General features: G+C 39.5%; 1 protein-coding gene across 3 annotated transcripts in view; it reads left to right on the top strand.

Annotated features, from left to right (window-relative positions):
* LRP8 (LDL receptor related protein 8) overlaps window positions 1–23,372 on the top strand; it is a 246,887-nt gene that overhangs the window by 190,997 nt on the left and 32,518 nt on the right. For all 3 annotated transcript variants that reach the window (XM_042464975.1, XM_042464974.1, XM_042464973.1), the window contains 2 exons: window positions 15,857–16,225; window positions 23,019–23,141. In XM_042464975.1, coding sequence (XP_042320909.1) covers window positions 15,857–16,225; window positions 23,019–23,141 — 492 coding nt within the window. The remainder of the gene's footprint in view (window positions 1–15,856; window positions 16,226–23,018; window positions 23,142–23,372) is intronic.

Raw genomic sequence — 23,372 nt, 5'->3', positions numbered from 1 at the left:
GACTGTAGACACTGATAGATGTGTAGAGCAGTCATGGACAACTTTCTTCACAGAAGGCTTGTCAAGAGCTTAATGCTGCCTCTACAGTATCACCAAATTTGACTTTATGGTGCCAATGTTTGTGCATTCAGCCGGTCCACAACCTCCTTGTGGAAAATTGGCAGGGGTGTAGCTACCAGCAGAAGGAAAAATGAGGGCATATTCTCACCCAATTAAATATTCTGCCTCCCTAAATGAAAATTTCCTTCAGTCCCCAAATTTCTAGCATTGGCATAACTTAAAACGTCATTGAGCATTTAGAAATAAAGGTTAAGCATCCAAAGAATAGGAGCAGGCAGAGTTAACAAGGGAATGTGAACACAACAAATCTAAGTACTGTATGTACTCAATTATAAGTCTACCTCATGTATAAGGAGCCCTGGTGGCGCAGTGGTTAAATGCCTGTACTGCAGCCATTCACTCAAAACCACAAGGTTGCGAGTTCAAGACCAGCAAAAGGGCCCAAGCTTGACTCAGGCTTGCATCCTTCCGAGGTCGCTAAAATGAGTACCCAGACTGTTGGGGGCAAATTAGCTTACTTGCTGTTCACCGCTATGATCTTTGGAATAGCGGTATATAAAAAAACAAATTATTAATTATTATTATAAGTCAATGGCAAACTTTAGGGCCAAAATTATGGCTTTTGATATGACCCATGGATAAATCCAAGGTAAAATTTAGGAGCATGAAACAAAGGATTATATTGATTGCATTACAGACTATACCTATAATCTTCCTTGTTAGAGTAACACAATAGGTATTTTACAATTTACTTCCCTTCCTAGGTATGGTTTCCTGCTAATTTAAGCTAAAAATTTGCATGTAGCAAAGATTTATTTTTCCAATGCCTGCCGATTTATCAATTTTCTCTGCCCCATCCAATCCCCCAAGACTAATAATGACGGTGTTTACAACCCTTAATTCTATTTATTTTTCATTGCACATTTTTTATTGATTAGAAAATGCTAATCTTTCCTGGCTGTGGCTCCCATTATCAAGACCAATGTGTTATATATGAAAAAGAGATCAGTTGGCAATCTCCCTGGTGAATATATAGCACTATTTACCAAATGGTAACTTGCTTGCAAAATATCATTTCTGCCAAGTCACAAGGGGAACTTGTACCATCATTTGGCCCCTGATCACAGTTGTGTGAAGGCTCAAGAATAATTAAACTGTTCTTTATCACTCAAGGGGATGATATGGTAGACTGGTTCACTAAGTGGTTACATCACATCTGTACTAACCCAGAAACAGAAAAAAGGACCGGTTCCTTTTCACATTCTCATTGTTGCTACCCCTCAAGGGAGACAGGAATAGCAGCTAATCTGACTTTAAGTGTTCCCATTGACTATGAGATCTTTAGCTTTAATCAGTATTTACCAATAACACAGTCTGTCTGGTGTAATTGAGCTCTGAGAACAAAACCACCTGCAGTTTAGTGGTCTTCCAGATGAAATATCCATATTCTTAGAAGGATATATCTCTTTCCATTGATCTATTGGGTTGGGTAGGTGAAGAGATGATTTTATCAGGGAACCATTGGAGAGTAGCAAGAATTTTACTGAAAGTGTCTCTTACTAATGCTGGAAAGAGAACAAGCAAATTCCATCTCCCCTTTCTTTCCCAATAGCCATTTCGATATGTGTTCATTCTGACCACAGAAATACTGTGTGCTGTTTTACATGGTGTACTTCATAGCATGATCAAAAGGATCTTCAAATGCAGTTAATGAATTAATACTCTTTTGAGGTTATCCTGTGGAAACAAAGCACACAAGTGATCAGGTTCCTTACTTTGAAGTGTACTGGGTCTTAATGTCCGTCCCTATTATTCTCTAAATAATACACGTATTGTTTCATTTTTTTTTTCTTACAGAATAAAATGTTCTTATTACTGTATTATGGCATGGGTGCACTTTCTGTGATAGCTGAATGAGGGGAAGGTAGTTTGTCCCATGATTCATTTTCTTTCATCTATTATTTCCATAATACACTGCTATTGTATGATGTGCGTTATTGTATTAATTTATGGGCCATGTCACAAACCTCCTAGCTGGCTCTCACGTCTATGCAAAAATGAGTATAAATCACATGTAAACATCATTTAAGATAAATGCACATTTCACCATGACTGGGAAACACGGTGGCTTCCTGTAATGTGTGCCTGTAACCAAGGTCCAAAATACACTGCAGAAATAATTCAATTTGAGACTGCTTTAACTGAGCTCTGGCTCAGTGCTAGGGAATCCTGGGAACTGTAGTTTTATTGTAGCATTAGAGCACTATGACAGAGAAAACTTAATTGTCTCACAAAACGACAGTTCCCAGTATTCCCTAGCATTAGCCAGGGCAGTTAAAGTGGTCTCAAGATGGATTATTTCAGTAGTGTGTTTTGGACCAAAATTCATATACTGTACTTGTTACATGTGATGTATGGGGTCTGTGTACTTCCTAGAACCAAAAGTTGACTTTCTCAAATTTCCCATGGTAAAGCAGCTGTAGCATTCTTCTATTTGTTGTATACAATCAAATCAAATCAAATCCCTTTATTCTATAGCTTGGCACCTGGGGATGAAAGAAAATATAATTGCTCTAGGCTAGGGCAATAATTCCTGAGCTTTAATTCTCCAGCTGTTTTAGGCTTCAACTCCGCAAAGCCCCAGCTCACTTGGCCAACAGTCAAGAATTCTGGGAGCTGAAGTCTAAAAAATCAGGAGGACCAATATTTGAGAACCACTACTCTGGGGCAAGGATGGGAAGCTGTTTTAGACTGAAAACCAAGTTCAGTTTTAAGAGATGTTCTCTGGGGTGAAGGCAAAATGATGGGATCAAAAACACCAGTATGTTTTAACTTTTAAGGCTCTCGCTTCCAGTCCCTAAGCCTATTGGCTTTTTAGAATGAGTGGCGAGAGGGGAGGCTGTGCAAAATCTGGGAGACCACCCAACAGTGGTGCTATGGGACATGTCCATCTGAGGAACTCCAGAAGACTGGATGGGGAATCAAGCTTGAGGTTTCCCACCTCTGCTTTAGGCTTTCCAGAAAAGTCCATAGCTAACTTTGTGCTTGGTCCTCTAAACTACTTTTCATCGCCCTGACCTCATAACAATGCAAACTTATTCTGTGTCATGCTAATAGGAGTCATATTGAGAATTTCTCCATACACCTGTATTATACTGGCCTTCCTTGTTCTGACTTAAAACAGACACTTTAGCAAGTGGAGGAGCTTTTGTAACATGCATCTTTTTTTGTGTGTGTAATTTAAGTGTCATTTAATTTAATGTGCCATGAATGCACTGCTTTGCATTTAATTATGACAAAGAGATTATGTGTTAATGCCAAAAACCACTCTCATTTTGATGTGTGGGTGAATCTAGCAAATGCACTTCTATTTTTTATTTTTGTTTCCTTGTGAACCTTTCCAGGATAAATTTGAATATAGGATGAGATATTTCCTTAACAATGAGGATTTCTCTGCAATTTCTCCTGCTTTCGGAGGAGCTCTAATACCTTAAGCAGTGATAAAGCAGCAGCTGTACACTGTGTTTAATTTCTCAATAGCCAGGGCATAATACACAAACATTAATCCTTCCAGCTGTCCAATAGTTGAACGGCATGGAAAATCAAGGATGTAGTATTCTTTCTGCCTTATTTTATTTATCAAAGACTTTTGCTTGAGAAATCTGTCCTTTTGCTTAACATTTACCTCATTTCATTTAAAATTCCCCCTAGATTTTTTACCTGTAACAAAAAAAAAGTGTATTTGAGTGGAACGTTTTACTTGAAAGAGGCCTAGTCTCTGGAAGGCATATGTTCTGCAAAAGGGAACTGTTCTGCTGTAGTATGGTGACATCAAATTTCATGTTTAGTAAAACTGTTTAGTAAAACATATCCTATGTACTCCTTGTGAGGCTGTCTGATTTCATAGTTAGTAAAAGTGTAATAGAAGTTCATATTTCCTCCTAGTCAGACTGTGGCTAGTCATTAGTAAAAGGACACAAGGATTGGCTGATCTGGTTCATCTGTGGTCAGCAGAGCACAGAACTAAATTCATAGCTCTATGTGTCGTATTCTTACTAACCATGAGTGGTTTGGCTATATTATCCTATTGTAATGAAAAAGCCAGAGAGCAGTGCAGGAAGACATGAGCAGCAGCAGAAAGTCCAAGGCACACTTACAAATATTTTTTAGGAACTAATTGCATTTCATAGGCCAGACATGTGCCTTAGGTATGCTGATGTTTGTTACAAGGCATGCAGTAAAAAGAAGGGGTATCTCAACTCTTGAAGATAGGAATTTTCCCTTTCATATTTTATCAAGAAAGACAACTCCATATTAATCAAGATGTGGATTATGTTGCTGATTGGATCTTCATTAGAAGAGTGTACAGATCCCCTCCTTTGAGTTCTTTGGTGTGTGTATAAAGAGGATAGTGACAAAATGCACAGAATAAAATTAACAAATACTATTAACACTAAATTTTCCATCATACTGTTTTATAATGTATTTACTTTGTATTTTATTCAAATATGGTTTGTAGGAGAAGGAGACTATCTCCTTTTCCCCCTCCCATGGGACTATTTCTCTTTTTTGTCACACTCCAGCTGATTTTTCCCCCTTTGCTTCAGTGGATTTAATGACAAAATGTTCTAAATGCTATGAATATTTAGGTCTTGCAGTGCAGCAGTCTTTGGCATAGTGGAAAATTCCCTTCAGGGGAATTAAATTAGTGGAAGTAAGTTTATATGGGGCAATGACCTCACTATCTTATACTATGAACATTTGAACATAGCTTCGTATATCATTATTCAGAAGGGCTGCAGTGCTGGGAGTCGGCTGCTGTAGCTGCAAGGTTCTCCCCCTGAAGTGGATATTGTTTACAGCTTAGTTTGTTCTTATTCTGCCCATTGACTTGAAAGCAGCCTGTGGGCATGGAAGGTTGGAAGCAGGTTCCGCTCTGCTTTGGATAGACATGTTCCTGGGGCACACTTATACTCAGGCTATTTGCTTCAGAAATTGTATTTCATACCATCTTTAAAGTTAGACAACTTAGATGTCCACATATATAAACATACATAAACCTTTCCATGGATGCGTTCTTACACTGGACACAAGTGGATAATAATTCTTTCTTATACAATTATGCAATTATATGCATTCAGGGCCAGTCCTGTTATGAATTTTAGTGGAGCAATCACCTCAGGAAGAAGGGGTGAGGGGTTAGAAATTTGCTGCTCCTTGCGTTGCTCTGTCAAAGCCCTTGCCACACTGGAGGGTGGGCATTGATCCCTGCAGTTCCCAGAGCTAGCCAGCAGAGAAGAAAAAAACAGCTGTGCTTGGCTTGCAAACTGGCTAATAACAGTGCATCCGTTCACCACTAGCAATGCTAGCTAGGGCTCCTTGGCGTTGCAGTCCAGCAACTGCTGGAGGCCCCATGATTCCCACCCCTGTGCTAAATCTTGGTTTATCATTATGTGCAAATACAGCTAGTGTGTCCACTTTATAGATCAAAATGTTTAATGGTTAAAAATGATCTCTCTTCCCCATATCTCAGAACTACTCCAACATAAATCTAAATTAAAGGTCACATTGCTTATCATTAGTGGAAAGACACTGATAATTTTATTCTATAAAATTATAATTTATCCCCAAATTGAAATCATCAAAATTATTCTCTTTAAAAGCTTTATACCCTTGATTTTGCTTTATCATATTTATGAACATAGGGGGAAATCAATTACAACTTCTGCAACAGACCATGACTATAAAGATTTAGATATATCATGATACAATAATGTTGCTCTTTCCAGTATCTCTTGTTCAAGGTCTCTGCTTGACATGATATCATGTTGTCTGCTAATAACACCACTGCCAGAATTTCTTAAACTAGCGCAATTATTGATTCCTGCATATCCTTTATTTAAAAAATCATTGTATTTTTAGAATTGTTCAGAAATTGCATCACCTCATTTAATCTTGAGTGTTACTGATATAAAGGTTGTCATATTACTCCATGTCTCTGTTGGAAGCTAACTCAGAAGCCTGTGTACTTTGGCCAGGACAATTGAGAGAGCTCTGACTTTCATCCATCTCTTTTTGTCTTCAGCACTCAGTGAAAATTTCACACTTAAAGCTTCTTCTCTCCATCATCAGTCTCCATTTTGAGATTACCACATTGTGCCTCATTGGAGACCTAATGGCCACACCAGCAGCCAGATTTCCCATATCCCCTAAAAAAATTGTCCCTGATGAAGAGCTCTGAAGAACTCAAAAAGGTCATACGCTGTTGTGGCATTTTGGGTGTTCTTAATAAAAGAATAACCCAATACTGCTTTTTTTTTTACTCCTGGCCTCCATAATTCTATTTCTGTTTTCCATTTTTAGAAGCCAATGTGCCTTTAATTCCAGCATGGATTAGTGGTTTCAAGTTACTGGTGTATCACCAGAATGGAAATTGTGCTTAGGCTCATAGGCTACATGTGGTCTACCAGGATTCCCAATGTGGTTGCTAGTGACTATGTGTGCCAAACTCACCATCACCACACCCGCACCCCATGTTGGGGTGTGTGTGGCATAGGAATGACCAACTACACCTCCAGAAGTTTGCAAGGGAGTTGACTGACCATTTTCAGGTATTTTTTAACACATACACTGGGACTTGTATTTACCCATAAACAATGTCTTGTTTTTTTAAAGATACAAAAAAAGACCTCCCAGTCATTTATAGTTTTGGGGGGTGTAAAGTGCAGGTGCAGACTGTTGACATCCAGGAAGACATACAATGGGGTGGAAGTAGTCCCTGCATCCCAGGCAGCTACGCAGCCTAGTATATCATTGAGGGCAATGCTTCTTACAGCAAGGCCAATTTCCAGTCTAGCATGGGGATGTGTTCCTTCTCATCTTTAAACAGGGCAACCTGTGCCTTCCTGTGGCCTTCTCTATCACTCTTGTAGCTTATATCCTTCATCCCCACTCCATTTCTGGACCTCTCTCTGGGGCTTAGAGAAAGAACTACTAAATGGTTTATGAGACAGTGCATTAATTTAAAAGTTCCTTACTGAAGACAGCACTGAGGCACAAGATGAGCATTTATGAGCCTTTACTTTCCAGATTATTTTGGAGCTCTGTAACAGCATATATAATGGCTTCAAAGAATCTGTTCCAAAATGTTACTTTAGTCATTTTAGAATTATGGCTTCCTTAATTCATATTGCTATAAAATGTTCACATGCAAATCACTCCTACATTCTCAGGCTCACACAGTATATATAGACCCACTTTTTCCAGGCAAAGCATTCTCTGAAGATGCCAGCCATAGATGCTGGCGAAACGTCAGGAAGAAAATATTAGCAGCTTCAGCACAATATTACTGCATAACAAATACTTTGGCAAATAATCAGTTAGTTGTATAGACTTGTTTGTCTCTGGGGAAGTTTCTGGAATGGCAGTCTTTGTGAAATTGGCAGTATAGCTGAGAGGGTTCATCTAAGCTAGAGGTCTATTTTATATCATTCCATTTTCAGAACAATTATAGTACAAACTGAAAGCAACATTCTGAGAATACTAATTGTTCATTGCATTGCAAATTTTGTACAGAGGACCAAAAACACTAAATGACCTGGTAAATCATTTCGTGAGTGGCATATTGAAAAATGTATTTGGATTGGACTTGCCCTCTGTGAAAAGGCCATGAAACTGTATGCATATATATTCACAACAATGCATGATATTTTTTGAGGGAAAAGCTACTACATTTTTTAAAAATACTATCAAACTACTTTTGTCTGTCTTATCAATTCAGTGATTGATTTACCAGTTAATTGGATAAATTGGCTTTAGTCAGTTAACTAAAAAAAAACTAAATAGTTTAGTGTCATTTATAATCTGTTTTGAACTTTCTGTGAACTCTTTAAACCTTTCTAACCCTCTGGAAAGCCTGCTCCTGTTTCTACACCTTTCTTTCACAAAGCAGAAATGCCAGTCCCTCCAGTGGTAGGTTAGGGGTGCTTTTAAAGAGTACTTTTGTCAAGTCCCTTTGCTTTATCTGCTCCCTTGGTGAAAACCATTTGGATTTTCTAGCTCAAATAGCAAGATAATTTCCAGCAGCTTTGGGTCTGTTCTTCTATCTTTGCTTTCCACAAGCGTTGGACTGACCATAGAATTAACACACTGTTTGGTCCAGCAAATAGAGCACTTAGGCTTAAACCCAATTTCTAGCCCAGTTAGAATAGACCAGGGATGTGTGGGCCATACTAGGTGACACTCAGATGGGGGATTAACACCCGGTGGGACAGTCACCCCCATCTACCCTAAATTCTATCCCTCCCACTCTCTCCACTAGCCAGGGTGCCTCTCCCATCCATTGGCTATGGCCACTGGTTGGGGTGGTCTGCTCCTGCTGCCTGGAAGCGCCTCCTAGGTCTGATGGTGGGAGAAAGGCTGCTGGGTGGCAGAAGCACTCCATTTGCACTGGTGGCCACTAGTGAGAAAGAGCTGTCTTCCAAGTCTGGCCAGCCTGCTGACTGGATGGGAAAGTGAGTTGCCTCCCTCACACACTCATTCAGAAGCTCTACCAGACCCAGAAAAAACTGGGGTAGCAGGAGCAGTCCAACCCCCACCATGGCAGAGGCAGCCTGGATGCTGGATGGTGGTGGCTGGTGTGTGCGCCAGGCAGCCTGGAGGTGACAACATGAGTTACTGCACTGGGGTAAAACCAACACTAGTGACACCACTGTAGTAGACCCATTAAATCAGTTGCTGAATGGTAACTCAACAATTAAGGAAATACTGTTGATTCAATGGGTCTACTGTAGTTGGGATTGTCAACTGAATTTAGGTTTTATTCAAAAAACCAACAGGCTGAAGAAATGGAGAGGTGGAAACAGCAGGGTGCCCTTACATACCTATTGATCTCTGATACCTTATGCTTTACACAACTGCATGCAGGAACACAGTTAATGGATTCTTTCACACGGGAAGCAAGCATCATTAAAACATGATTAAAACATGGTAATAGCGCAATCGGGGGGAGATTATCACACCCCTGCGCACTTCTCCCGTTCATGTCCCATGCGTAAACTGTAATGGATGTGTCATTGGGTAATAACGGAAACTCCCAGTGACGCATCCATTACAATGTGAAGTATAAGGCTTTCATGGCTGGCATCCATGGTTTTTGTGGGTTTTTCGGGCCATGTTCTAGAAGATTTTCTTCCTGATGTTTCACCAGCATCTTTGGCTGGCATCTTCGGAGAATGCTTGCGTGGAAAAAGTGGGTCTATATACTGTGTGAGCCTGGGAATGCAGGAGTGATTTGCATGTGTATTGTTCTGTGCTGATGGCAGGCCTCAGGCTGGGAGGCTAATGCAAAAGAGGATTAATCTGCTAATGTGATAATATGCTGTGGGAAAGCCCCTGACACTAAGTGGGTTCCCATTGCATTTGGCTGAGTCCTTATTTTGCTGTTCTTCGGACTGGTAGCCAAATTTGTTCACTTTAAGGGTTTTCTTGGGTTTCTTCTTCTTTTCCTCAGGTCAGGGACTTTCCTAGCGAGATAATGATCACCAAGTAGCAACATTAATCCTCTTTTGCATTAGCCTCCCAGCCTGAGGCCTGCCATCAGCAACAGAACAATACACATGCAAATCACTCCTACATTCTCAGGCTCACACAGTATATATAGACCCACTTTTTCCAGGCAAAGCATTCTCTGAAGATGCCAGCCACAGATGCTGGCGAAACGTCAGGAAGAAAATCTTCTAGAACATGGCCACATAGCCCGAAAAACCCACAAAAAAGCATCCATTACAGTTTATGCATGGGATACGAACGGGAGAAGCACGCAGGGATGTGATAATCTTCCCCCCAATTTACCACATTTTAAACATGTTTTAATGATGCTTGCCTCCTCCTTATGATAGAGTCCAATGTTAGCAAATGAAATGTATTATGCAAATAAGCATCATTATTTACTCCAACAACATAATTTCATTTTTTGGACAATAAAATGTGGCAGTTTTGATCATTAGATTTATAAATTAGTCTATAGACCAGTTGGTACCCTGTGACCCCCTGTCCTTTGTGTGTGTGTGTGTGTGTGTGTGTGCGGCATGCTTTCAAATTGTCTGTCAATTCAAGACAAATCCCTTTCATAGGATTTTCTCAGGCAAGAAATACTCAGGGGTGACTTTGCTAATTCCTTCCTCTGATATATAGCCTACAGCACCTACTATTCATTGGTAATCTCTCAACCAAGTACTAACCAGGACTGACCCTGCTTAGCTTCCAAGATTAGATGGAATCTGGTGCCTTCGGGCTATTTAAGCCATCCAGAGGCCCTCCCGTACACCTTCATATTTAAAAGAGAGAAAGAGAGAGCGAGTAGGAAAAGGAAGGAAAGGAAGGAAGATTTATTTATTGCTTTGATTTCTACTGTTATTCCCTCAAACTCCTCCTTATCCAAAATTACTTTTCAGAACCTTTTATGTTTTAAAGTAGTTTCTGCATTTACAAATATAGCATTTTTTCCCTTAGATCTTGGAACTCTTAAGAAAGTGTGGGAGAGATCAATATATTTTCTCCTAGTTTACAAGTTAAGGAGCTCATAACATAACAGCTAGTAAAATCAAATATTATAAACAGATGGCTCATTACAAAGCCAGCATACCTCATTTGTGATCATTTAGTGTTTCATCCATTAATGATTTGAGATGGACTTTGATGGCAGAGCACATAGGTAAATAGGTAGGCACAGAGGAGATAAGGCAGAACTGTTGTACTATGTATCATCTGTTGGTGAAGGGTCATTTTAATGCATATGTGAAGAATTCTCTGATTTGCATTTTTAGCAGATTTCAAAGGACAGAGAAAAGGTATGCATGAGGAAGGAAGGTTTGGAGACAAGTTAATGAAGAAAGAAAGAGAGATGCTCATTAGCTCCCTGAAATGGAAATAAATTCACAGATTAATTATGTAATTTGCTACACTCCTGCCAAATGGGAGAGGGATGTATTGGAAGATAAGAGCATATGTAAACTTTGCTCTTTGATTGCCAGTTCTTTCAAATGCTACAAATGCAATTTCCTCTATGCAACATGGAGGGCTACATTAGTAGTGTGTAGTCACAGCATCTTTTACATTTATCAAGATAGTCTGAACTTTTCAGGAAAGCTTCTGTCCATGCTACTGTAAATTATTATCTAATGGGGGAATAGGAGTGATGCTCTAAGATGGCAACTGATGAGCCATTAAGCCAAATGAATAGGTCAAGTGGCAAATTTTATCAAATGACAATTAAGAACAGGATACTGGAAAACCAAGAGAGGTGGTTTCCTCTGCAGTGCTAGGAAGTATTTTATAAGGTAGCCATGGGAGGTGTTGTGTCCACTAGTGTCATAAAGTTCTGAAATCATAGACATCTGGAAGCTGAGAATGAGTGCCAGAAGGCTGACAGAGGTTAATCATCCTCTAGTTGCTCATATCATTCTTCTGAAAAAATCATTATTGGTTGCTGAATTCAAGGCTTCATATTCCATGTGAAGAATTGTTTATAGGCTGTTTATGAAAAGCTAGAGCAGTTTCACAGGCACTCAAGGTTGCAGTCCCCAGATGAGCAGTCTGAACCTTGAGATGTATAAACAAAACAAATTCCAATATAATTCAGATTTCCACTTCTAAAACTCAGGAAATCTTAACTCAGTTGCTAAGTTCTGCATACACCTACTCCATGGTACAAAGGTGCTGGCACCGCTATTGGCTCTAAATGTAGACCAAAGAGAAAGTAAAATATGTGATCATCTTTAGCTTTAGCTTGCTTGAAACCTCATTTTATCCCTTGAACACAGAAATACATTACAGATAAAGAATAATGTTATGTTGTTTAAATAGGATTTGGGGGGGGGGGACTAGAACCCCAGCCTGTTTCCAGATTTACGTGGGTATTTTACCTAAGGCAAAACCAGACAGATACAAATGTAATTAACACATATTTGTGTATTCTTCTAAGGAGGGAGAAGTGGTATATATCCTAAGAGGCCAGAAGCCAGGCCAAACCCATATTCCCATCCTAAAGACTGGAGTGCATTCTCTGAAGATGCCAGCCACAGATGTTGGCGAAACGACAGAAAGAAACTCTGCTAGAACATGGACACATAGCCCAAAAAACCCACAAAAAACAACACTGGAGTGCAGCTTTGGTGCAGCTTCTGGCCTCTTAGGACGCATGCATCAATTAAACAGCATACCTCCAAAATGACCCGAAGCAGCTTTATTTTGGCCTGTCTGTATGGGGCCACTATTAACTTTTTTTAAAAAATGAAAATGAGTATGCAGAGGAAAGAAGGGGAAACTTCATTTTCCCTTTCCCTTATCTTAATGTACTCCACTGTTCTGAATCCATTTCACCCTGCTGGCTCACTGTGTATTGGAGTATTACAGCTGGCTAGAGGAAAATAACTTAAAGCAACAAAGTGTGGCAAGGAAAGATTAGGGATGGTCCTCCCATTGCTTCTTTTATTAGTATAAACGTTAACCACCCTGCCCTGCTCTATAGCTTAATAGAGCAAGTGTATTTTCAGTAAGCACTTACATACTTTCTTTGGCATTTAGCCTTCTGTTTTAGGGATGACAAATCTTGGCAAGTTTCTTCAGAGGAGGTTTGCCATTGCCATCCTCTGAGGTTGAGAGAGTCTGACTTGTGGGTCACCTGGTGAGTTTACATTTCCGAGCCAGGATCCGAACCCTGGTCTCCAGAGTCATAGTTGAATGCTCTAACCACTACACTACAGTGGTTATTCTCTCAGACAATGGTAAATTGAGCAGTTTATAATGGGAATAGTGCAGAAGGAGCAGAATATACTTCAGCTACTACTAAGGAAAATCTTGTTTCTGATGAAATACTCCTTGCCCGCACCAATTAAAAGAGCTGTTTTCCAAGACTGAAATTTCATTTTGCATAATTTGTAAAAGTGATCATTTCCCCATGGATCTTTCAAATTACTGAAACAGGTTTTCCCCCTTAATAACCAAGCAAATTACACACAATTAAGCATGTTCAGTGGGAGCTCTTGGCAAGGGTGAGGAGATGGATTTTCTTTTGGTAATCAAAGTGACCGTTAATCGCCTGTAGCTAGGACACCTGGAAGCTTTAATCTGAACTGCTTCCTCTGGTTCAGCTCTAAATCAGGCACGCAGAGATGGGAGGGCAGTGGTGGGAGGGAGGAAATCCTGCATAACTTTATGGCTCAGAACAGTCTCATTTGTATGTAAATGCCACATGGTGACTTCCAGAGAAATTTTCAGTGTGTTGCAAAGGGACTTATCAGTACAACTCAGAAGCAAAATCCCTGCGTACCTCGGTGAATGTTTGGCCCATGCATCCTTCTTAATGTGTTCAAAATGACCGGCTGTAAAATTGCAGAATCTGCTTACATGTGGAGGAGAATTAAACTGGCACCCAGGAAACGCCAGAAGTTAGAGCTGAGTATATTGTAGTACAGACAAGAAGCCTGTAAAGTAATGCTCCACACTTCATTTGTTGACCCATCGAGCCCCTCATTATTAAGTAGTAGACCTGTATTTCTAGGTTCCCTATCTGGCCATGACAGTATTCTTTACACCCTATGGTTTTGTTGTTCTTTTCCTTAGAGTTGACCAGTATACACTTACTGTTTTATCAACCTGCAGTTCAGGGATTCCTCCCTTTAAATTTGCCACCTGGCTGCTTTTACAGTTGGAAGAGATTTTGGACCATCTGGCCTCCCTCTGTCCCTGTCCAGTTCAGTCTCAGTGCTAGACAACAGACATTATTAAATTTGCATATGTTTAATTGAATTAACATTCATTCAGTTAACATAAGCAAATGAACCAGGATTGTTTCCCCAATCCGCACACACCCCTTGAAAAAGTGCAGGGATAGGCATCTGTGATGGTGAGACTCATCCAGCCAACTACTTTCTTGGATGGCAGTCAAATGGATCTTTTTGATCCCACCGCTGCACCAATATGTGACCGTGACAACATGGTACTGCCAAAATCTCTCAAAATCTTTCACTCCTTTTTAATATGAGCCACCAACTGTCTGAAGGCGTTGGCCATTATCCCACCAATTCACTGCAAGACTCAAACTCAGGACTCTCTTAAGTGCCTCCTGCACTATAGGTCTCTTTAGATGTCAGCCCTCTGGGTTTCAAGTTTTTCAAGCTGGCACCAACTATTCTTTGACAGCCACACACCCACTATCTAATGTGTCCCAAACCTAAAAGACTTTGCTCAATGTTGGTAGCATTTTAATGTGTTTCTGAAATCATTTCAGACAGCTGATTGTTGAAACAAAATAAGAAATTTATTTGTAAGTTAGGCTGAATACAGTACCTCTTTTAGTGGATGATGTTCACAATGGAAATTGTGTATATTGATTCCCCTGGGAAAAGGCAGAATATAAATTTATTATTATTATTATTATTATTATTATTATTATTATTATTATTAAATACATTATTTGCTACACAATTTAACAGTTTATTTAGCTTGTCTTTGTAATGTTTCTTTATAGCTTTATATATGTTCCCTTGCAGACTAAGTTCTCACAGAACCTCTATTAAACATTTGTTATCTTATAACCCTTCTGGTTCCCTGTGACTTCACTAGTCATCAAATACTATGTCTCCCACAGGACACTACAACAATTTAATTAAGGATACTCTTTGTCCCTTTCTTGGTTACATAAAACCTTTCTGACTGCCCTTCACAGCAGCCTAACCTAGCCTCAATGGCTCTTCACCCTTCAGGGCCCACTTTATTTCAAGCAACTTCTTGAGCTTCTGGTAAGGCAAAACTGAAAACACCTCTCTTCCTCCTGTAATTCCAGTGACACTCCTAGGGATATGGATAACATGAACCACAGTGATCCCTCATCGATTAATTGGAAGCAAAATGCCCATGAACTAGCAATAGCAACAGCACTTTACACTTCTGTACTGCTTCATAGTGAACTAAGCACTCTATAAGCAGTTTACAATGTGTTAGCCAATTGCCCCCAACAAGCTAGGTCTTCATCTTATCCACCTGTGAAAAAATGGATGGCTGAGTCAATCTGGAGCCATCTGGGATTGAACTCACAATGTTGTGGTTGCAGAACCAGCATTTAACACAGCACCACCAGGGCTCCTAGAAACAACAAAACCAGACTTTCTTCATTTGAATACATTTTACAGCATTTCTGATCATCATGTGTATGAATAATGTCCTTTATCCATTTGCTGCTCTCCTAATAATTTTTCCACATATAAGCTTTGTTGGTTCCAGCAGCTGATAACTGGGAGTGCAGAAAATGGCCAGGTTTTCTGAAAACTTCAAGTTATTTAGAATGGTAAAACCAAAAAGGGCTAGAATGGGCACTAAAATGTGGTTCATCCAGAGCAAATAGTGGATGTAGCTGATGTTAGCAAGGTCAGTTTTGATTAATGCTTTCAGATTAATGAATGGAGCCATCAGGATAGATCAGAGAATATAATTATTAAAAGCATACAGACGATGCTAGCAATGACAATGCACATTCCATGCGTTTTCCATGGAAAAGGTTTGGGATGAGAGTGGCTCCTCAAAGACTGGCTGAAAATGTGAAAAAGAAGCTCTACTGAAGGGACAGGAATAGGGTGGCCCTCCAAATGTAGTTGTGCTACAATTCCCGGCCTCTCTCACCATGGGATGTGCTGGTTAGGACTTCTGGGAGTCCAACAACAACTGAAAGGCCACCTGGTTCCTACCATTCCTCTGTTGAGTAACTCAGCTAACTCATCTATTTTGTTTTTCTCTGAAGTCTGTTCGTCTAGTGAGTTCCAGTGCAGCAACAAGACCTGTGTAGCCACCATCTTTGTCTGTGATGGGGATGATGACTGTGGTGATGGAAGTGATGAGAGAAAATGCCCTCCTCTCACATGCAACCCCAACGAGTTCCAGTGCAATAACAGCCAATGCATCCCACAGATCTGGGTCTGTGACAACCAGCCTGATTGTGAAGACCACTCAGATGAGCTGATGGAGAAGTGTGGCCACAAATTCAAGCCTCCAATCATGAGCACCTGTGCAGCTCATGAGTTCCGGTGTGGCAATGGTGAATGCATCCACCTGAACTGGAAATGCGATGGAGATGAGGACTGCAAAGACAAGTCAGATGAGCAAGAATGTCGTGAGTATCCATAAGAGCATGAAATGGTGTTTGAGGACAGAAGCAGTGAAAAATCATTCATCCTAGAAGAGACCAACTTGTCAGCCAGGTCCTGATCATATTTACTTAGATGTAGCTTCTCCTGAGTTTAGTGGGTACATATGATCATAGCTCTAAATTCATTTTCATTGGTTTGTTTAAATATTGCTGAAAAGAATCAGAGATCATGTCACCAAACCCTGTGAGTTATTACTGGGGGGAGGGGTTAGGTCCTTGTTACCTAGTAACCTGTAAATTAGCCAGGATAATTAGAAAAATTAACACAGCTGAAATGCCTTGAAATGCAATGTAGCTGGCTATATCTGAAATACAACGCTGTGGTAGATAACAGTTGGTGGTGTAAACAGGACACACAAGAACAGCTCAGAACTTGGAAAAAATAATTTTTAGACTAAACTCCCAGAATCCTTCAGTCAACATGACCACTGCTCTATAATAACTATATTTTTAGTTAAAGTGTGTGCTATCTGTTGTATTATATTTGTGCATACTATTGAATAATTAGTTAGATGTTCACTTGACTGGCTAGATAATTCTTGTAAGGCTATTCATAAAAGCACATTCAGTATACTTTTTTACCAATGAATCTATACCCTACCAAAGAATGCTTTGCCTGGAGCTGAAGAAGCTTTCTGTGCTTTTTTTTTTTTTTTAATTGAAGCTCTGCTTTTGTAAGTAGTCAAGTTGTTAAAGGCCCCAAGTTACTGAATAATGGATTTCCCTTCAGCTAGCTTTCTGCTCTTTCACACATAGCTGCAGTGTTTGGGGATGTTTCATCCATTTTTCAGATGCTAAGTAGCATAAGCTGGTCATTCACCCAAGGACTGAGAAATAGAGAAGGAAATGGAGAAAATGTTTCGCTGAAATATTCATAATTGCAACATGGAAATGAAATGAAGTATTAATGCAACAGCTACATGTAACCAGCACAGCTGAAAAACAGCCATGAGCAGCAGGTGGACAGCTCTTGCATATCAGGACTGAATCTTTTTAGATCCTGCTAGGAAGGTTCCTGCAATCTGCATACCAAATGATGAAGAATAATTAAATCACATATGAATCCATCAAGTACACTAAGTTATTAAATTTAGAGGCAAGTCTTAGTGTTTATACATTGGAGGTGTATTGTTTGTGTGTGTGTGCAAGGGCACGTGTACCTTCAAGTTGTCTGTCAACTTTTGGCACCTTCAGATTGTCTGTTAACTTTTGGCAACCTCAGCAGTTTCATAAGTTTTTCTTAAGCAAGAAATACTCCAAAATGTTTTGCCAGTCCATTCCTCTGAAACATAGTCTACAACACCTAGCATCTCATGGCAGTGCCTCCTCCAAGTACTAACTAGGCTGAACCCTGCATAGCTTCCAAGATCACATGGGATATGGTACCTTCAAGGTATAGTGGGCCCTTGGTATCGCTGTGGTTTGGTTCCAGGACACACACTTATACTAAAATCCATGAGTGCTCAAGTGCCATTATATACAATAGGGTAGTAAAATGGTATCCCTTATATCAAATGGCAAAATCAAGATTTACTTTTGGAAGTTTTTTTTAAAAAATAATTCAAGTCTTGGATGGTTGGATCTGTGGATAAAGAATCTGTGGATATCAAGGGCTCGCTGTATTTATTTCTTATACCAGGAACACAATTTAATTCTGGATCAAAGACCCCACTTCATACATCACTGCAGCTTTTTCCCACTGTACTTTTGGCTGCTGCAACAATGTACTTGCATATAGTGAGAAAAGATCCAGTGTGAAACAGTCCAGAATTTTTTTTCTCTGTTCTATGGTTTTCTAATTTTAAATAAGGTGTTCAGAAGATACTAAAGATATGCCAAATAATGCCTTATCCAACATAGGGCATTTTGATGGCCAGGAGAAAAAAATGTATGAAAAAAAGAATGAACTTTCCAATGGCAAGAAAGTGGCAAGAGGCACCAAATGCTGGTGGGTGATCAGACCCAGGAAGAGCATCCTTGGCCTGCACACTGATGGGCAGCCTGAGATCCAGGTTGCTCTCTCCAGCTATATCTCTCTGCAGTGTTGCATCTCTCGTGTCTCTGTGCTGACCGTAAATACTGCACCTTTTTATTTTATATAAGGGACCTGATTACAGTACAGAAGATCTCTAGGCAGCCCTCTTCCACTTTTGAGGTGGTGGTGGCAGTGCTCTTGGTCTTTCTTTCACAAGGCAGAAGTGGGCAGCCAACAAATATTCCAAAATCAGGTCCCTTATATATAAAAAAGTTGCAATATTTGTGGGCTGCAGAGAAATGCAGTTGGAGAGACCAACTTGGATTTCAGGCTGCCCATCAGTGTACTGCTGCTGCTGAGGCCACTCATCCCGGGTCCTGTCGCTTGCTGCCCCAGACAATGGAAAGTTCACTCTTATTTTTCATGCTTTTTTAAAAGGCAGGTTTTTGAAATCTCACTTCTCTCTCCAGCCGTGTCTCTCATGTGTCTCTTTGTTGTTGTTTGTTGTTAACTGCCCTTGAGTTGATCTCGACCCATGGTGATCCTATGGATGAGACATCTCCAAGACCCTCTGTCTTCCACTGCTCTGCTTAATTCCTTCAATTCCGTACCTGTGATCTCCTTAATAGAGTCCATCCATCTAGCATGTGGCCTTCCTCTCTTCCTACTTCCCTCCATCTTTCCCAGCATTATTGTCTTTTCCAATGAGTCCTCCCTTCTCATGATGTGTCTGAAGTATGACAGCCTCAGTTTGGTCATCTTGGCTTCCAGCGAGGTTTCTGGCTTGATCTGCTGCTAGGACGCATGTGTTTGTTCTTGTGGCTGTCCACAGGATCCTCAACACTCTTCTCCACTACCATGTCTCAAATGAATTGATTTCTTCCTATTATCTTTCTTGACTGTACAGCTCTCACAACCATACATGGTAATAGGGAATATGATGGCTTATATGATTCTAACTTTTGTGCTCAGTGTATATTTTTGCATTTTAGAATCTTTTCTAGCTGATTGAAAATACTACGCCATTTTATTTAATATAAGGGACCTGAGTACTGTACAGGAGATCTCTGGAGAGCCTTCTAGCCACCTGATTCTGCTTTCAAGGTGGTAACAGAGTTCCTGGTCATTTGGTTGCAAGGCAGAAACAGGCAGCTGGAAAATATTCCAATATCCAAAATTATGCAAAATCTGAAACGCTTCCAGTCCCAAACATTGGATAAGGGAGACTCAATCTGCATATGATAACAGCAGCTAGATTTTTGTATACTCAAAAATGGAAGGACACAGCCATGCCTTCACAGGAATATTGGTTGTTAAAATTGTATGATTTAGTTAGAGAAAAGATTAGATTTTTTTAAAATGAGGAATGAAAATAAGTTAATGAATACATGAGGAAAAATCAGGGGAATTTAATAGTTTTAGGATTTGAAGAATAGCAAAGTGAAACAATAGGTAGAAGTGCTATTTATGAGTAGACACTATAATAAAGCAACTTAAATAGTTTATATTTAATATAGAGGAAGTAGAAATACTTGATCATTATTATCATTAGCTGGCAAGTTGGAAGACATATATTCTCCTTGTCTGTGCTAGTTTCTTTGTATTAGGATATTTAATAGCTGTAAAAGTAGTAAGTTAATAAATAGGCATCATAGTTAGGTTTGTTTATTGTTATTTATCCTTGCATGTTGTTTTATGATATCAAATATGTGTATCAATAAAAATAACAAAAAACAAAACAAAATTCTCTTACTAGTCACTCTTGGCAGGAGAATATTGTGATTCAGTAGCCCTCAGCAAGCAGCAGTGGCAGCCGATGGCTCCCATTTCAATGAGTTGATTGTCTGCTCTTGGAGCTATCCAAGGTATGAACATGTTTGTATGATAGCACTTTGGATAACTTCTTTAAAGTTCATATTAAAATCCAAATGAGATTCACTGACATGAAAGCTGCTACCTACAACTGGCTAATAGCAGACATATTATCTTTTTTTATACAGCACACAAGATACCAACATTTCAAATCCACTTCTGTCCCAAATGTATGTGTGTCTGACATAAGAGAAGGACATCAGCAATTTAAAACAAATCTGTACCAAGGCCAGCATCCATCACTTGTTGTCATGAACATTTTAAAAGAATGAAAACTGCATTCAGGCTGAACATTAATGATGACAACGAGTGAATTTTTTTTGGCAGACAAAGAAAAATAGAGAGGAGGAAAGGAGCAAGAAAAAAGAAGAAAAGGTTGATTAATAAGAAAACTCATTTTCACCAGTTAACTTTTCTTGATATTGATAAATAGATATGCAGATAGCATGTTTTAAATGAAATAAAAGTAATAAAGAAAATGTTTCATGTTTAGGTGATCATAGTTTATGTCAGTTTCTGACATCTTATCTTAAAGGACTGAAAGTCAGGAGATATAGTTTGCTTAGGACTCCAAAGAATGACTGTTGACCAAGACAGGAAATATTGTGCTAGAAACTTTCAGGATAAGACAAATCTTTCTGACTTTCAGAGTATAGAAATATTTCTTAAAAGTAGAGGTGGGAATCATGCAGTCCTCCGAGTTGTTGGACAGCAGCTCCCAGCAGCCCTAACCATCATAGCCAATGGTGAGGGATTATGGGAGTTGTAGTCCACTTTAGGATTGCCATAAATCAGAAATGACTTGAACAATAACAACAAAGTCCAACTCCATCTTGAAGGCTGCATGATTCCCGTCTTTGCTTTAATGACATGACACACATATATGTTCATTGAAATCCAACATCAAACATATTTCAGGGAGGGATGAGGGGAGATCAAACTGATTAGTATAAGTATTTGGATACAACCCTATATAGTTGCCTATTTGTATTACAAGCTCCCAAGTGTGACTTTGGATTAATTGCTCCAAATACTGTATGTCCATATGGTGTATTATACTAGTTGGCAACTGAAGTTGTAAGCATTTGGTGAGTGGGTTCCTGTATGACAGAACATGAGGACTAAACAATTGCTGAATCTTTCTAGTCTCCACATTACTTGTTGATATTAATGTAGAATGATCGAGCCTACAGTGTCCCATCCTCCCATGTTCTCAGTTGTTTACTGTATTCATCTGTTTACTGTATTGTGTTTCCACATTTATCTTTTGTATTTCCATTTTACAGTGTCAGTGAACTCAATAATACTGTAGCTCCTCTGTTTCAATGTGCAAGTGCTCAACAGAGGTTTATCCTCTTGTGTCCAGTCCATATCAACACCTTCACATAAACATGCTATATGGTTTCTTAATGTTATATTGACAGGCTTTTGTGGAAAGATAAGAACAGGTTTGGTTCCATGGCTGCTTGGATTCCCAAGTAGCAATACTCGAAATATTTGAACTACTGTTTTTTATTAAATTAGTTGAGTGCCATTAATTTTAATGAGCCTATAGTGGCTTGTGTCAAAGTGTGCTGTGGCTTGACGGTTGGTCTCCTAAAACAAGGGAATAAAATAGCAGTTCCCCAATTTACCATATGTAGAAAGATGAACATACAAAAAATAGTTGTGCAAGGACAATATATGAGGCATTCAGGACAATGTCTCATGTTGCAACATGAACATGTTGCTGCATCTTAAAACATCTCTCCACGTGGGAGATTCAGAGGAATCTTTTTAGCAGAAATTGGGAATCTTTCTTGTTTGGACTGTTACTCCTGGGAGGCCCCAGCTAGCATGGCTGTTGGACATGCTAACTGGGAGCCTCTGGGAGCTGTAAACCAAAAAAGTAACTTTTCCGAATTTTGATTTTTAAAATTTACCAAGATTAAAACCATGGTTCACTCATACATTTACCTTTCAATGAATACTTTAATCTGCAAATACACATTTGTACATACAATATTGTATGAGGGCTTTGATGAATTTTAGGAACAAACTACATCAAATACATTAAATGTTGTGCAAACATTCTGTTTGCTGAAGCATGGATCACTGTAGAGATCTGGGGTCTCTGTAGTGTGTTTGTCTTGCAAGATGGATTGCGTTAGTGGCATTTTATGTTGTGCATCCTGGTACCTGCTGTGTTTTTACTTGTTGCTTTCTTACTGTTTCCAGGATATGTTGAACAGCCATAATTTCTGATCTTGGAGAGAGTTTGTGAAATTGCCAGGGTGACTGCTGTGAGATTCTTGGATCACATGAATTAGCATCTGTGTCATATTGCTCTAGCTAATCAATGTCAGTGATTTTCTGTCATTTAGAATGAGGATGTAATTCCCCAAGGGACACGGAATGAGGTGCGGGGAACAGTCAAATCAATATTTTCAGATAAGTTTATTCAGAGAGTCTGCAATAGTTGTAGGGTTTGGAATTCAGCTTTGAAGTTTCTGTTTTGCACCTCTGAAATCTTCAAATTGTTTTACTGACAGGCTCAAAATTACATTTGGTATTGAGTTCTTGGTAAGCAGATGGTCCTAGAATAAAGGGGATGGGAAGCAGCTAAAATGGAAGAGAATGTCCAAATAATAAGAATTGTTATCAACAGGGCCTGTCAAGATCAAACAGCAAGCTGGTGTAGTAGAAGCTGAATTTGACTGAGTGAGACCTGGATTGTATCAAAGCTCACTAAGTAATATTCCAAGATCAGCAGTGACCATTGTTCAGTCTAACCTGAACAATGAAAAATAAAATAGGCACCATCAACCTTCCCAGAGGTGTTGACAGCAATTCTGGTGATTATTTAACCTCTTAGGGCTATCCAAATACACAGTGGCTCACAGAGCTTCTTTCTATTCCTTTGTTTTCTAGCCCTGGTGACCTGCAGCCCTGATGAATTCCAGTGTGGCGATGGGACCTGTATCCATGGAGCTAAACAATGCAACAAAGTGCATGACTGTCCAGACAACAGTGATGAAGCTGGCTGTGTTAATGGTATGCATGACCATGCCTTCCTCCTGAGTATGGAGTGCGACAGAAATCATTGCTCAAAGTAATCTGAATGCTAGGAACAGCATCCAGAGTCACTGTTTGATTTCTCCTTATAGTGAACTTATAGAACATCCCATCAATGAGGTTTCTGTAGTGAAATCCTCCCTTACAGCTTTAGTAAGCATTGCTTTTGTCATATGTGGCAACTAAACATCCCCTTGCTTAGCTCCCTTC

The sequence above is a fragment of the Sceloporus undulatus genome, chromosome 4 (genome assembly GCF_019175285.1).
Source record: "Sceloporus undulatus isolate JIND9_A2432 ecotype Alabama chromosome 4, SceUnd_v1.1, whole genome shotgun sequence".
NCBI classification, from domain to species: Eukaryota; Metazoa; Chordata; class Lepidosauria; order Squamata; family Phrynosomatidae; genus Sceloporus; species Sceloporus undulatus.
This window is presented reverse-complemented; position numbering and strand designations above follow the sequence as displayed.